Source organism: Platalea leucorodia, assembly GCF_965183815.1.
Source record: "Platalea leucorodia genome assembly, chromosome: 2".
Classification (NCBI taxonomy): Eukaryota; Metazoa; Chordata; class Aves; order Pelecaniformes; family Threskiornithidae; genus Platalea; species Platalea leucorodia.
The window spans coordinates 18,156,421-18,170,820 of record NC_138824.1 but is presented as its reverse complement, the minus strand read 5'-3'; the positions used below and the strand labels follow the sequence as shown (position 1 = coordinate 18,170,820).

The window sequence follows — 14,400 nt, the reverse complement described above, 5'->3', positions numbered from 1 at the left end:
GCCACCACCACCAGCACCGAGCCGAGTTGCATTAGAGCCGTTAGAATGAAATCAGGATGAAATTACTTCTCAGCTGTGGTTATGGCGCCCAGGTCAAGAACTCCTGGTCTCTACTACTTCTTCGGGAAAACCTTAAAGAAGAGTAAATACGAAACACTGCCCCGTTCTTCCCCCGTGGGAAAGCCGTCGCGTTGCATCCACCCCGCCAGGCCACAGACACGTCCTGCGGCGGCGGGGCGCTGCGGGCCCCGCGGCAGGCGGCTCCGCGGAGGCGGGCGGAGCGGCGGGGCCGCGCTCCGCTGCCGCGGGGGGCCCCTCGGCGGCGGCCCGGCCTCACGGCCGCGGAGGAGCCGCCGGCGGCGCCGCGGGGCCCGAGGCGGGCGGCGCCGGCCGGGCAGAGGCGCGGCGGGGCCGCCCGGCGGGAACCGCGCCGTGACGGCCGCCGGCGGCGGGGGGAGCGGAGCGGTGCCCCCGGGCGGGCGGGTGGGCCGCCTGGCAGCGCCGAGGGCAGCACCGCGCCCAACGCTCAGCGCACACGCCTGGCTCAAGCGCTGACGGGGCGCCGGCACAGGGCGAGCGGCTGCTCCGGCCCCGGCCCCGGCAGCGGGGCGGCCTCGCCTCCCCGCCCTGCCCCGCCCCGCCCGCCGCTCCGGGCCGCGCTCGCTCCGGAGGGTGTTGCCGGGGCGGTGCGGTGCGGTGCGGTACGGGGCGGCCGCGGCTCCGGCTCCGGCCCCGGCGTCCAGAGGCAAGCGCGTCCCGCGGGCGCCGGCGTGCGCGGTCCTCCCGGGGCCCGGCCATGCTGGTGTCGCTCCGGGCTCCCCGGGGGTCGGCGCTGCCCGCCTGCCTCCGCCCGCCCGCCCGGAAACCAGCAAAGCCATGACCGCAGCGCCTCGGGGGCCAGATCTCAGTTTTTTAAAGGAGGAGGAAGCCAGGGCGATTTTTCAGGTGCTGCAGAGGGACGCGGAGCTCCGGCGGGCAGAGAAGGACAGAGTCAGGTACCAGGCGTGACGCCCCTCCGCGCCGGGCGGCGGGGCGGGCGGCGGGGCAGCGGGGGGCGCAGGGCCCCAGCCCGGGCGGCGGAGCCCGCGCTGCTTCGCCCGGCCGGGCCGAGCGGGAAGAGGGGCGGCGGGGAGCCGGCTGCTGCCGGGCCGCCCGTCCCGGGCCGCTGCGGCGTCGGGACGCGTGGGAACCGCGTGTGCGGCGGAGACGGCTCTGAGTCAGGGGCGCTGCTCCCCGCGGCTCCCCGCCTTCCCCGAGGAGGAGGCGGGCGCTGCTGCCCCTCGCCGTCTCGCTGGCAGCGGGTGCAGGCTGAGCGCAGGCACCCGGGGCGGCAGCGGCAGCGGCGGCGGGAAGGTTTGCGGGACCTTGCAGGGAAGCGCGGCGGCTCTGCGGCGCTCGGGCAGATCCCGGAGCCGATCCTGGCAGCTGTTGGAAGCCAAGCCAGGCGCTCACCTGACTGAAAGGTTGTTCACAAGACCTTTCGAGTGGCTTAACTGAGTTCCCTCCGCATTCAGGTGTGCAAGTCACAACACCTTAGATGAGCCGTGTGAAGAAACAGAACGGCCTCGACCTTGTTTCCGGCTCCTATCTCCCCTGTGTGCAGTCACCAAAGCTGTTTGTTTTGATAGTGAAAGCAAAGGTCAAGGATTTAATAAAAATTATGCTGGAAAAGGAGCCGTTTATTATTAAAGGTTATAATTTCTTCCTTCAGATGAGACCTGAGGTACCTTGTGGGCAGTTTGCAAGTGAGAGGCGGTGTCCTCTCAGGTTGACAGATGGGCGCTTTTCACAGGGAATGCTTTCCCGTCAGATGTAGAAGGAATGTTAATGAATAACATTTCTGCCAAGTGGATTTTTGTACTGTGTGTTTTTTATTTCAGTCAAGTGGATTTTATGATGGGCATGGTTAAACATTGTATGTCAACACTGACCTGAATCTTGCAGAAAACTTGTCTTAGTTTTCTGCAGCATGTGAACCCGAACTGAGTTAAGGTTGGCAATTTCTTTCTTCCGTAATTTGGCATTACCTTTCTTTCTTTGATTAATTTCTGTTCCATGTGTCCCATTATGACCCAAAAACGGGAGGAATATTTTGCTGGATAAGGAGAATTACATGGCTGGAGAGTTGTAAGTTTAAAACTCTGGGTGAGACTAAAGCCTGAGCAAATGCAGTGAGGCTTCCGATGCTGTAGAGAGGCTTGTGAAGCAAGAGCCTGCTCCTGAACTCAACCTGCCCCCAAATTTGTTTCTCCGTCTGTGTACTTAGGACGTTGTCAATAGAAAGTGGTCTCTCTTTATGCAAAAGGTGTCAAAATAAACATGGTATAAGAGGATGTTTCTGGTGATGCTTTACTGAGATGATGGAGTCTACTTTAAATCTCAGTTGAAGAGGCATTCAGAAGTTGAGCAGAAGATAGGTGAAGTGTTTATGATCAAGGCACCATACTGAAATCTAGGTTAAACCCTGGATCTGTCAAAGGCTTTGTATGTGTCCTTGGGCAAGTTTCTTAATCTCTCTTGGGCCTAATAAAAGTACTCTCTTTCTCACTCCACTTGTCTACCTGGCCTTATTTAGACTGTAAGCTCTTCAGGCCAGGGGACTCCCATCAGGAGCAGACGGGTTCCAGGCTGTGTGGTGTTTCCCTGTGCTACTATAATCTAAGTAATAACAGCGATCACCCTGGAGGGCCAAATCCTGCAGTTCTCATACGACCACAGTGAGCTTCAGAGGCTCTAAACAAAATTGCATTTGCCTCTCTTGGTCCCATACGCCTGCTCTATGTCATTCTTGTTACAATTATTTTGATAATTAACTTTGTACACATTTTTTTTCAGTTCAAAGGTTTTAAAATAATGCCTGAGCACTGTGGCAGCCCACTCCTGGGATGCTTTCGAAGTGTGATTTTGAAGCTGTATGATTTATGCTATCAATCAAATGAGGCACGTAGGAGGTGCTGTGGAATAGAAGGGGCAGTTTCGTCAATACGATGTTTTTGCATGACATCCCTGAAGTGGTTGTCCCCCGAGCTGCTCTTGGGCATGGTTTTGGAAAGAGCTAGTTGGAGCTCGGCAGGGCCAGGGAACAAGTCAATAATAACCAGTGGGCTCACTGGTCAAGTTTGTTCAGTGACCATCTTTACAATATAGCATGTCCCTGTATAGATCAACCTGGACTGGATTGTCAGAGGGAATGGCAGGGAATGGTTTGCAGAGGGAATGGTTTGCTGGCAGACCACAAGTCAGGTTCTAATTACTGCGCTGATCTTGTGCATGCTGTTTGATGTCATACGAGCAAGCACATAGCTGTCTGCAAATCCCTTAAAAGAGCAATGAAAAATTGAAATCCATTCCCAGATACAATACTGGAATGTAAAAAAGCAGGAATGGGCTTTTCTCTTTTTACAAGCTGGATTTGTTATATAAGCAAATATTAACACCAGTTAATTTTGAAAGACAAAATCAGAAATAAGATCAAAAGATGAATCCTGACATCCTGCATGGCTTATCTTGTCCAGCAAATGACAGTCATGGTTCAGGGGAGTTGATATTCACATAAACACAGATGTATTGCAGTGCAGCATGAAATACTGACCAATTCCTCCTCAAGAGCATTGAGCTCTCAGCTAAGTAACCATGAGGTCTCCGGATGAATATATATGTATTTTTTTTCTTTTCTTACTGCTTACCTACACTGGAAGCTTGATAGAACCACTGGACTTTAGTAAGGCCTTTGACAAGGTTTCCCACAGCATTCTTCCAGAGAAACTGGCTGCTCATGGCTTGGACAGGCGTACTCTTTGCTGGGTGAAAAACTGGCTGGATGGCCGGGCCCAAAGAGTTGTGGTGAATGGAGTTAAATCCAGTTGGCGGCCAGTCACAAGTGGTGTTCCCCAGGGCTCAGTACAGGGGCCAGTTCTGTTTAATATCTTTATCAGTGACCTGGACAAGCGGATCAAGGGGATCGAGTACACCCTCAGTAAGTTTGCAGACAACACCAAGTTGGGCGGGAGCGTTGATCTGCTGGAGGGTAGGAAGGCCCTACAGAGGGACCTGGACAGGCTGGATCGATGGGCCAAGGCCAACTGTATGAGGTTCAACAAGGCTCAGTGCTGAGTCCTGCACTTGGATCACAACAACCCCATGCAACGCTACAGGCTTGGGGAGGAGGGGCTGGAGAGCTGCCTGGGGGAAAAGGACCTGGGGGTGTTGGTCAACAGCCGCCTGAACATGAGCCAGCAGTGTGCTCAGGTGGCCAACAGGGCCAAGAGCATCCTGGCTTGTATCAGGAATAGTGTGGCCAGCAGGACCAGGGAGGTGATAGTGCCCCTGCACTCGGCACTGGTGAGGCCGCACCTCAAGTACTGTGTTCAGTTTTGGGCCCCTCCCTACAAGAAGGACATGGAGGTGCTGGAGCGTGTCCAGAGAAGGGCAACAAAGTTGGTGAAGGGTCTAGAGCACAAGTCTTATGAGGGGTGGCTGAGGGAGCTGGGGTTGTTTAGCCTGGAGAAGAGGAGGCTGAGGGGAGACCTTATTGCTCTCTACAACTACCTGAAAGGAGGTTGTAGCGAGGCGGGGGTCGGTCTCTTCTCCCTAGTAACAAGTGATAAGACAAGAGGAAATGGCCTCAAGCTGTGCCAGGGGAAGTATAGGTTGGCTATTAGGAAAAACTTCTTCACCGAAAGGGCAGTCAGGCACTGGAACAGGCTGCCCGGGGAAGTGGTTGAGTCCCCATCCCTGGAGGTATTTAAAAGATGTGTGGATGTGGTGCTTGAGGACATGGTTTAGTGGTGGACTTGGCAGTGCTAGGTTAATGGTTCGACTTGATCTTAAAGGTCTTTTCCAACCTAAACAATTCTGTGATTCTATGATCTCTCTTCACCCAGACAGCCCACACCTTCATATGCATATTGGGGGCATTCTTTGGGGAAAGGCTAGTTGCTTTATACAACCCCTGTCCACCTCCCTTTCTCTTTCTCTCTGTAGCCTTTGTGTGGAGTAGGAACGTGTGACCTTTGTGGACGTTTGTGCACATTTGTGTAGCTGTGGGCCCCACTTTGTGCTGTCTCTCCCTGTTCCTCTGGATGCCTTGGCACATCCTCCGGGTACCATGGGCCCTTTCTCGGCTCCCTTGGCAGGCTTCAGACCTCTGTGCCTGGCTTGGAAGACCTCTCAAGTTTTGCTTTGCCTTTTATGCAGGAATGAACTGTGTGACCTGTTGGACCTTTATTTGTTCTTGCTACTGACAGGCAGCTGAGCTCCTGATGTGCCCTGAGCTGCTGGTTCCCAGGACCGCATTTTTTTGCCTGTTTTCTCTTTTCTGGTGCCCTCTCGTGGCTCCTCTCAGCAGTACCTTTGACTAGCAACAGCAAGCCAACCCTACCCGACTCCTTCTCGCACGAAACAGGTTAACAGAAGCAGCAACAGTCATCTTTGGTACAACTCACATGAGTGTTCACTGCCATATACACTGAAAATAACATAGAAACTTAATAATCAGTAATCACGTGTTTAATAATTTAAAAGAAAAATACACATTAGTTTTGGACTTGGGTAGCACCCAGCTTCAATATTCTTTGTTGTTCATCAAATCCAGTCTCACTCATGATACCAACATGGAGAAAACCTCATTCATCATAAGCATTAGCGTGGGAGAAAAAATGGAATATAGGGTCTGTATATCAGTATACATGCATTGTTCTGTAATAATAATTGCCATGTTAAGACAGGAGTCCAACTCAGTCACAAAATGCTATTTTAGTAAGCCTGGTTAATGAAACTGGTGATTTTGCAGATGCTTGTGGAAGAAGGTTCCTTCTCCCAAATATTTCAGTATCAGTTAGACGCCCAGGAAGAGACAGGGAGGAATCCAGCGTGTTCAGAGGACAGTATAATGTTCAGATGGCTCCCTAACAATTCGGTTTCCATAAGGACACAGTGAATGCTTGCTGTAGGCACAGGTATTAATGCCACAGGTCAGCTTTCCGTACGTAATGAAATAGGCCTGGAAATCATGACATAAAAACATTCCAGGTCTTATTTGACTTCTGGTTTCAAGGCTTCAGGGTGCACCCAGCTCATCTTCTCAAGCTTTGTTCTGCAGCTGCTGGGGACAGAAATTAGAAAAGAATTGGCAGGTGATATTTGCATGCAGAGCCCCAGGTCCCAAAGGCTTAACAAACCTGTAGGTGCTTCTCTTTTCTGTCCTTTCTCCAGGAAGCCAATGGGCAGGGTGACAAGTGAGGCTGGCTGCTTCCAGTCTCCTCAGGACAGCACTTCAGAGCCTGGCAGGTAGCAGAGGGACTGGCAGTCCCTGTAGGAAGGCTCAGCAGCAACAGGGCAAGAAGCTATGGGATGCAGAGGTGGAGCTGCTGCCTTTTATCTCCGAGGCAGCTCCTCCCTCTGCACAGTGCGGAGAGGCGGACAGTGCCCAAGCAGTTGTCTTTCCAGTCAGCTTTGGGACTCGGATGCCTCAGACTGCCTGAGCACTGGGTGCAGAGATGCACCTCCACCGCTGAAACAGCACCAGGGCCCCAGAGAAAGCAGCCGAGACGAGCAGAGCCAGGAGACATGGAGCCAGCTACTTAAAAGAGGCAGCAGGTAGGGGGTTGTAGCATGGGAACAGGTAGCTGGTACATTTGCAGCTTGTCCAAAAAAGGAACAGTTGGGAGATAGAGCAGAAGAGCTACGGATAAATAGAGAATGTATTTAAAAGGGCAGAAGACCTCTGAATTCTTTAACTGTTATTTAGGAGATTTGTCTGCTTTATATAATGCCCCTATTATGACTACATACAATAGCCTTGTGCCATTTTAGTTTATTAATCCTCAAGAAAAAGGTAAGTACTGTTATCTTCACTTTCAAATGAGACACTGAAAATAACTGAGAGACTGAGCCACTGAACAGGGAAATTAATCTACTTCCCTGAATAGCAGTTTACCTGCTAGATCATGTTTCGAGAAGTAACTATGCCTGTATTGTATGAGGAATATTTTCTTTTTCAGTGGGAAGAATGGAAAAAAAATTAATTACCAGCTCCAGAACATGTCTTGGGCATCAGCCACTGTTTATGAATAGGAACTGAAAAAAAAGAGGAAAGGAAAATGGAGCTTCTGAGAGAGAAGACCACTCATTACCTGTGCTTTATTTTGTTTTGCTTATTTCCAGGTTGGCTTATGCTTTTTTTTTTATTTAGTAATTTATTCTTATAGATTGATGACAATGAGAATAGATGGCAGGAAAGCAGAGGTTTGTTTTAATTTTACCCTCAAATTTAAAGATGGAAAGCAAAAGAAATTAATTGGGAGGTACACTCAGCACCACTCACCGCTCCTCTCTCGGTGACCCATTAACAACATAAGATTCTTGTGGGAAAGATTAATCCCCTCCTTACTTTGTTGTAGACAGTCTCTACAACAAATCATTTGGACTTAGTTATTTGTTACAGGAACAAAACTGTTCTTACTGCCTTACAGCAAATAACTTACTGAGTTCATAATTTGTTGCAAATAATTCCTTGACTGTATTCTCGACTGACATTTGCTCTCACAGGTCTGGCAATAGAAAATGGGAATAAAATGCTGCGTAGGGAATGTATTTTTTGCCTTTTCCATGCTCATAACCTCGGAAGGCATTCGTTGCGGAGGTGCAGTGATACTCAGCACCCTCTTGGTGCTTTACTTAATTTGTCTTGCTTACCGTTTGAGGGGTCTGACATAGCAGCCTTTATTTTGGCTTATTTGCAGAAGTAGTCCTGTTGACTGTCTCGCAGCCTCTCAAAGACTAAGAATAACTTCTTGGGTGTTAGAGATCTAGCCCAACTCCTTATTATTTGAAATAATTTTTAGAGTCAACCCCCAAATACCCATAAGCTGCATGGGTGAGGAGAGCAGGATACCAGGACAGCACCACTTGGGTATATTGTTGTTCCAGTGGAGCTCCCTCCCTGAACAAAGCATTAATAAAGAAATTCTTTCATAAGAGATACTCCACCCGGGATGTTTCAGGGCACAAGTGCTCTACCGTGTCTTGTTTGTGGAGGAGATGCTATTATTATTTACTACTGATACTGCGCCACTGGCGTGTTTAGTGGTTTGTAAACACTTATGAAAACAGATCCTTGAAGCCCTGAAGTACTAATATGCTAAAGAAGTGTAAATAGAAGCAAAAATGGCAGGGAAGACTGTGATTTAAAAACCTTTACTCAGTTTGGTAAACAATTACTGTCATAAATAATCCCACTTTGGGACTCCCCTTGTTCGAGTGGGGGTACTGTAACCAAAGGCAATTAGTTAAGTTGCATATCAAGTTTTTTCCTCATCCCTGTTTCTTAATAATACCATCTTGTGGTGGGGCCTGGAGTCAAGGACTGGGGCTTCAGGTGAGCTGAGGAAGAGCAGGTGGTAACAGCTGGGGGCAGGCAGGCACAGCATGTGCCATGCTCTGTTTCGGCTTTAGCCCCATGCATCTGGACTAACTAAACTGAAGTCTATGGTGTAACTGCAGTTTTACATCTACAGACCAGGATCCGGACTGGCTTTGCTGCCATGTCTTTGGTCTTGTCTTTGCATAGTAAACTTTTTTCAGTGTTAACAAAAGGTCAATCCTTTCCTCCAAAGCTTTGCACTTTGTGTTTGAGAGCAGGGTGTTTTCCACAGCGTGTGGGGGTACAGAAGGAGACCCAGGAGCACCTTTGCAGTGTGTTATGTTTTAAAGAGCCTATCTGGTAGTGCACTCAATGTATTTCTTCGCGTTACGTGCACCACGGGGGCTCCCCACGGGGGCTCCCCACGGGGCTGGCAGGGCCAGGCCTCGCCGCCAGGACCGGTCCCACCATCCCACCAGCCCAGCCGGCGGCAGCCCCAGCCCGGTCACCATGGAGGCGCAGCAGGGCTGAGGCCAGGCCATGGGGTTGAGTCAGGGTCAGGATCAGGATCAGGCCCTGTGAGTGCAACCAGGTCCACCACAGTCCGGCGATCACAGGGCAGGGCCCTGGCGATGATGCAGGGCCAAGGTCAAGCCGTGAAGTCACATCAGGGTCAGGGCTGGTGATGGTGACCAGGGTGAGCCATGGCCCCATGACAGCTGGGCAGGCCAGGGGTGGGGTGGCTGGGCTGAGGCCAGCTTGGGACGTCAGCCCGTGGGTCAGGGCCCGGATCAGTGGGGCAGTGGCTGTGCACAGACACAGCTGGGGATCCTCTGGGGCTGCAGCTGGGGCAAGGCCCAGCGAGACAGCCTCTGTTTAAAAGCACCTCCCAGGGGAAGGAGGGGTGGCCCTTGCTGAGGCTGCTGCCTGTCTTCATGGCAGCTTTCTCCAAGGCCACCAGCTCTGCTCTTTCCAAGCTGGACCTGGGCCCGGCTCGCCAAACCCACAGGATTGGGAAGGACATGCTTAGGGCATTTTCACCCATGCTCATTCAAACAGAGGCCTTGTGCCAGGGTTCAAACTAGTGTTTGCATTTTCAAGTGACAAAATACTGGAAAAATTAGAATCCTAAAACTGGTGAGGCCGCACCTTGAGCACTGTGTTCAGTTTTGGGCCCCTCACTACAAGAAGGACATGGAGGTGCTGGAGCGTGTCCAGAGGAGGGCAACAAAGCTGGTGAAGGGTCTGGAGCACAAGTCTTATGAGGAGCAGCTGAGGGAGCTGGGGTTGTTTAGTCTGGAGGAGAGGAGGCTGAGGGGAGACCTTATTGCTCTCTACAACTACCTGAAAGGAGGTTGTAGCCAGGTGGGGGTCGGTCTCTTCTCCCTAGTAACAAGTGACAGGATGAGAGGAAATGGCCTCAACTGCACCAGTTTAGGTTGGATATTAGGAAAAACTTCTTCACCGAAAGGGCAGTCAGGCACTGGAACAGGCTGCCCAGCGAAGTGGTTGAGTCCGCATTCCTGGAGGTATTTAAAAGATGTGTGGATGTGGTGCTCAGGAACATGGTTTAGTGGTGGACTTGGCAGTGCTAGGTTAATGGTTGGACTTTATAATCTTAAAGGTCTTTTGCAGCCTAAAAGATTCTATGATTCTATAATAATGATTATTATTATTATTCTTATCTAGCCCACTTTCTGATGTCACTAGGGCTGCCAAAAAGAAGATGCTTGTTGAAACTGATGAGATTTAAGCCAAGTCTTACTGTTAAGCCCATTGGTAGATATTTTCTAAGTCCAAGCTTAATGGCAAAAGTAGAATTAATGGGGCTTTGTCTATATGGATAAATTGACCAGGCTTCAAGAATAAATAGGTCACGCACAGCAGTACAAGCTAGCATTAACTACTGAGTAGACAGTCAATATGGGGAGTTATTCTGGGATAGCTAATGCAGAATAGTCCAATTTTGTTAGTTTTTCTATGTAGTTGTGACACAGTTAAGGACTCGTATACATTGTAGGAGGTCTGTGCACTTCCCAGGTTTGACCTTTACAATAGAAATGTTTCTATGTTCTCAACACTCTCCGTCTCCTCCACAATTCAAGTGCAGAAGTTAAAACAATGATTGACATTACTGGGAATTGGAAATGGCCATCAGGTGGAAGAAGACAGCTTCCCATACTAAGCAAGCAGAGAGTCATGGAGGTGCATGGAGAACTGCCTGAAATGCTGAAAACATCATCAAAGTATGGTCACTCTCACTTTAGCTCAGCTTTCTTATATATGCCTGTTAAAAGTTGTTTGTAATGCCGGTGGCATGTGCAGTAGAGTCATGGGGCTTCTGGAAGGCAATGCCCATGAGGTGTAACACGCACTGCCTGTCCTTGCTGTAAGGAAAGGAATAAATATCAGTCTGCAGTGAGCAGCCTTGGAAGGACCCCAGAAACGTTTTCAGGTGCTGACAGCTTCTACACACTGTGTCCCAACACCTTCAAGTCCTCGCACATATTTTAGACATATTAAATTGGCTATGCCAGGAAGTCAAAAAAGTGTTGCACAGGAACATGTCTGATTCATGTTCAGAGTGGCTGGATATCTCCCCTGGTACTGACACAGCTGTGCTCCAGTGGCGTTTTCAGGCTACGTGTGCCTTGTAATCCTGTCAAAGACTGCAGCACATGCTTTCCATGGTGAAGCCCGAGGTGCTGGAGTTTTGCTGGGTTTGGTCCCTGAGGTACTTAAGATTCTTGGGTCTGTCCAGACATGCAGCACTTGCACCCCCTGTAGATGTAGCTGTTGGAGAGACCTGGCTAACAGCTGAGAGCTGTTCCATCTCCTTTTCTTCTTTACAATGTAGTTTTTGTCAGTGGTTTATGTATACTGAATTTAATCATCCTTTAAAATCTTTTTGCTCTCTGAATCTAGTTTTCAAATCGAGTGGAGTTTGGCCCAATGGAGTTTTTAGATTTGGGCACAGAGACCCCATTTTCTTCTGTGTTCCATAACTTTAACACAGGACTATATAGACTAAGGACTGAACTCAGTTCAGCCTTTCCTGTACTTGTTTTAAATTGAAAAATTACTTAATTCCCTGGAGCTGACAGTCTGAAAAGTTTCACAACTTACAGAAATGCATTAAAGCAAGTAGGGAAGAATTGGGAATTTTTCCTGAGGATTTGTGCGTCTAAGTGTTCACTTGGAAGTGTATTTCTAATCCTTTTTTGCAGCTAGATTATTATGCTAACACTGTTAAAAGTAACAAGCTGTATTTAAATGTCTGCATTTTAAACTACCAGAAACTGTATTCTTTTTATCAGTCTTACCTCAAAAATAAATAGGTATATGTACTGGTACCATACTAACTGTGACCAAACACATCAAAACCACAAAACAAAAGCTAAGAGTATACGATGAAGAGTGCAGTCTGTTGGCACTTTATTGCATATAAATTCTACACAGTTTCATTTGTGGTTGGAATAATGAAGGAACTGCAGTACTTCTGCTTGCTGTATCTGTGGATTTCTGGAAATAGGGGCCTGGGTGCAGAGAGCTGCAGTCAGGCAGAGCTGCAGCAGTGTGGCCGGGGGGCTCTGCAGTCTGTTTCTTCCTGCATTATAGACTTGCGTGTTCTTAAATGTATATTTATATGTATATAACAATATATACATATAAATATTATATTGAAAAGTATTATTATACTATAATATTTATATTTCCAGTGGAGGAGTTGTGATAAGTTATGAGATTCTAAACTGTTACAGCAGAGGATCTGTGTAAGTATATGTTATATACATGTATATAAGCATTGTATTTCCAGATGAAAAACATCCACTGTGTCAGCTTTTAGAGCTTACCTTCATTTTATGACTGCTTTCCTTAATTTAAAGCAATGTAAACGAGGCTCTTGTAGTGTTACAGTAACACATAAACTGTGTGCAGGTACACTCTGACCTTCCGTCTTACTTCTGTTGACCAGAATCTTGCTTCAGCTCTGTGTGAGACTCTGCACAATTATCTGAGCTTGCAAAGGTGTATTTTGAGAGCCCTAAGCTTCAAGCTTAGCTCTGTACAAACAAATGTCTAAGCCCGTCTGGAGCCTCTCAATTTTAGAGCTCTGTCCAGACCCACAGGCTATCATACACAAACCTGCTTGCAGAGATGAGATTTCGGTCTGCTTTTGAAACCAATTCCCCTCATTCAGAGTTCTCGCCTGGCCTGTATCTGTTTTCTTGGTTTTCCCCTTATATTGTTACCTAGGAAAGGTTTTGCATAAAGGAAGTCATACAATAACATGAGGAACAGCATCTGCATTGTATCTTTGTAAGGCAGTTAAATTTATAATACATGGCTGAGCTGTAAATTACTTGCATAGATGGCTGTCTCTTTGCATGCTATCAGTATTTATAAAAGGTCTCACAATCAACGAGCAGCTCTGCCCTGGAAGAGTAAATATGTCTGCTGTTAATCATTAGCTTCAGAAGTACTGGGAGACCTACGAAGACCTGATCCCCAGCCTTCCAACCCATCATGTGGCGCACACGCTATACGTGTATGTTTCCATGTACGATTTCCAGGACAGAAATTCAGGAGCCCAAAACTTACTCCTGTCATGCAGTGTTTTTGGATTGAGACTACATCAATCCCTGCAAACAAATCAGAATCTTTGCATGGAGAATTATATCCATTGCACCTATTAGCATGTATTAATGCTAATGGGAATTCCTATTAATGAAGTCATCTCATTAGAGATATTAATTACTACCATTCAGAAGCTATGAGACACACTTCAAAAATGATAGGTAGCCTTCCTTTCCATTGCATCATGGATTTGTTTTGTTATTACCATATAATATTGGTAGGTAGCTTGTGGGTATTGACAGCATAATAAAAGTACACCCTTTTTTTTGACCTGTCATTTGCAGCCTGTACAGAGAGATTATAAATCATCTGTAAAACATTCTCAGAGTGGAGCTTTCCCCTGTTCTGCACTCACTGTAGAGGAGAGTCAGCCCGAGCTGGAGAGTCACTGACAGTTGTGACATTACTCGCGGTATTCACACCATTCACTCTTGTTGACCAGCTGCCCAAAGCACTAAAAGCTTTCATATTCTGAGTATATATAAACTCAATTAAAATATACATACTTATAGCCTTTTCTATTTGTTCCAGCAGGGCTGAAATAATGTTTTCACCATAAACCCAGGGTAGCTGCTAAAGAAATGGTTTCATGTTAAAAGTAATGTTTTGAGGCGTTGTTACAGCTTGAGATGGGTGATTAATCGCCGTCAGCTCCCGTGATCTGTTTGCAATGCTCTGTGCTTTAAAAACTTAGCTTTATGAAGGCAGTCGTTGAGCTCCTGGTTTCTGAGCTTTAACTGAGAACAACTGATTCCTGAGCTGCCGGAGTAGAGAGGAGTTATGTGGTCAGCACGAGAATGAACCTCGTCCTTGCCCTTACAACATTTCCTAGTTTTCTGTTTCAAAGGAAAGTGTCGGTCTGTGCCGTTGCCCTGGGGAACAGACAAAAGCTTCACGGGGAAACGGAGTGTTGGACTCGGTGAAGGAAAACAGCAGCTAGAGTAAGTTGTCTGCAGGATATTCATTTCATATAGTTTAATATGACAAGTTAATGCTTTGGGAAAAAACAGAGGTAACTTTTAGCCACTGTACAGAGGGCACTTAAGTTAAAAAATTGTAGACACAAAAGACATTGTGAGTTATAGAGTGGAGAGAAGTATTCAGTGCACAGGGGGAGTCCGATGAGAATGTTTCGTGTATGCTGATAGTCTCGCTGTCGTTGTGGATTGAGTGTAATGAATGTACACATTGCCACAATATTAGGCTATCTCAAAGCAGGTGATCAGTTTTAATTTAACAGAAGAAATCCTCTGAGTAGAGGTAGTGCAATACTGCTCTGTATTTTTTTTCGTCTCATGGATGTTCTGGCATCTAGATGGTGTGTGATGCTGCCGATTATTCCTTTGCTCTGAGAGACTGGAAGCTTTGTGAAGCGTCCAAAGAATTTTACAAATACAAAT

General features: G+C 47.9%; 1 protein-coding gene across 1 annotated transcript in view; it reads left to right on the top strand.

The window, feature by feature from the left end:
- Positions 1 to 876: 876 nt before the first annotated feature.
- EXPH5 (exophilin 5) overlaps positions 877 to 14,400 on the top strand; it is a gene marked incomplete at both ends in the record, with an annotated part of 35,117 nt that continues 21,593 nt past the window's right edge. Inside the window, one exon of the mRNA XM_082305163.1 lies at positions 877 to 995. Within this exon, the coding sequence (XP_082161289.1) occupies positions 877 to 995 (119 nt within the window). The remainder of the gene's footprint in view (positions 996 to 14,400) is intronic.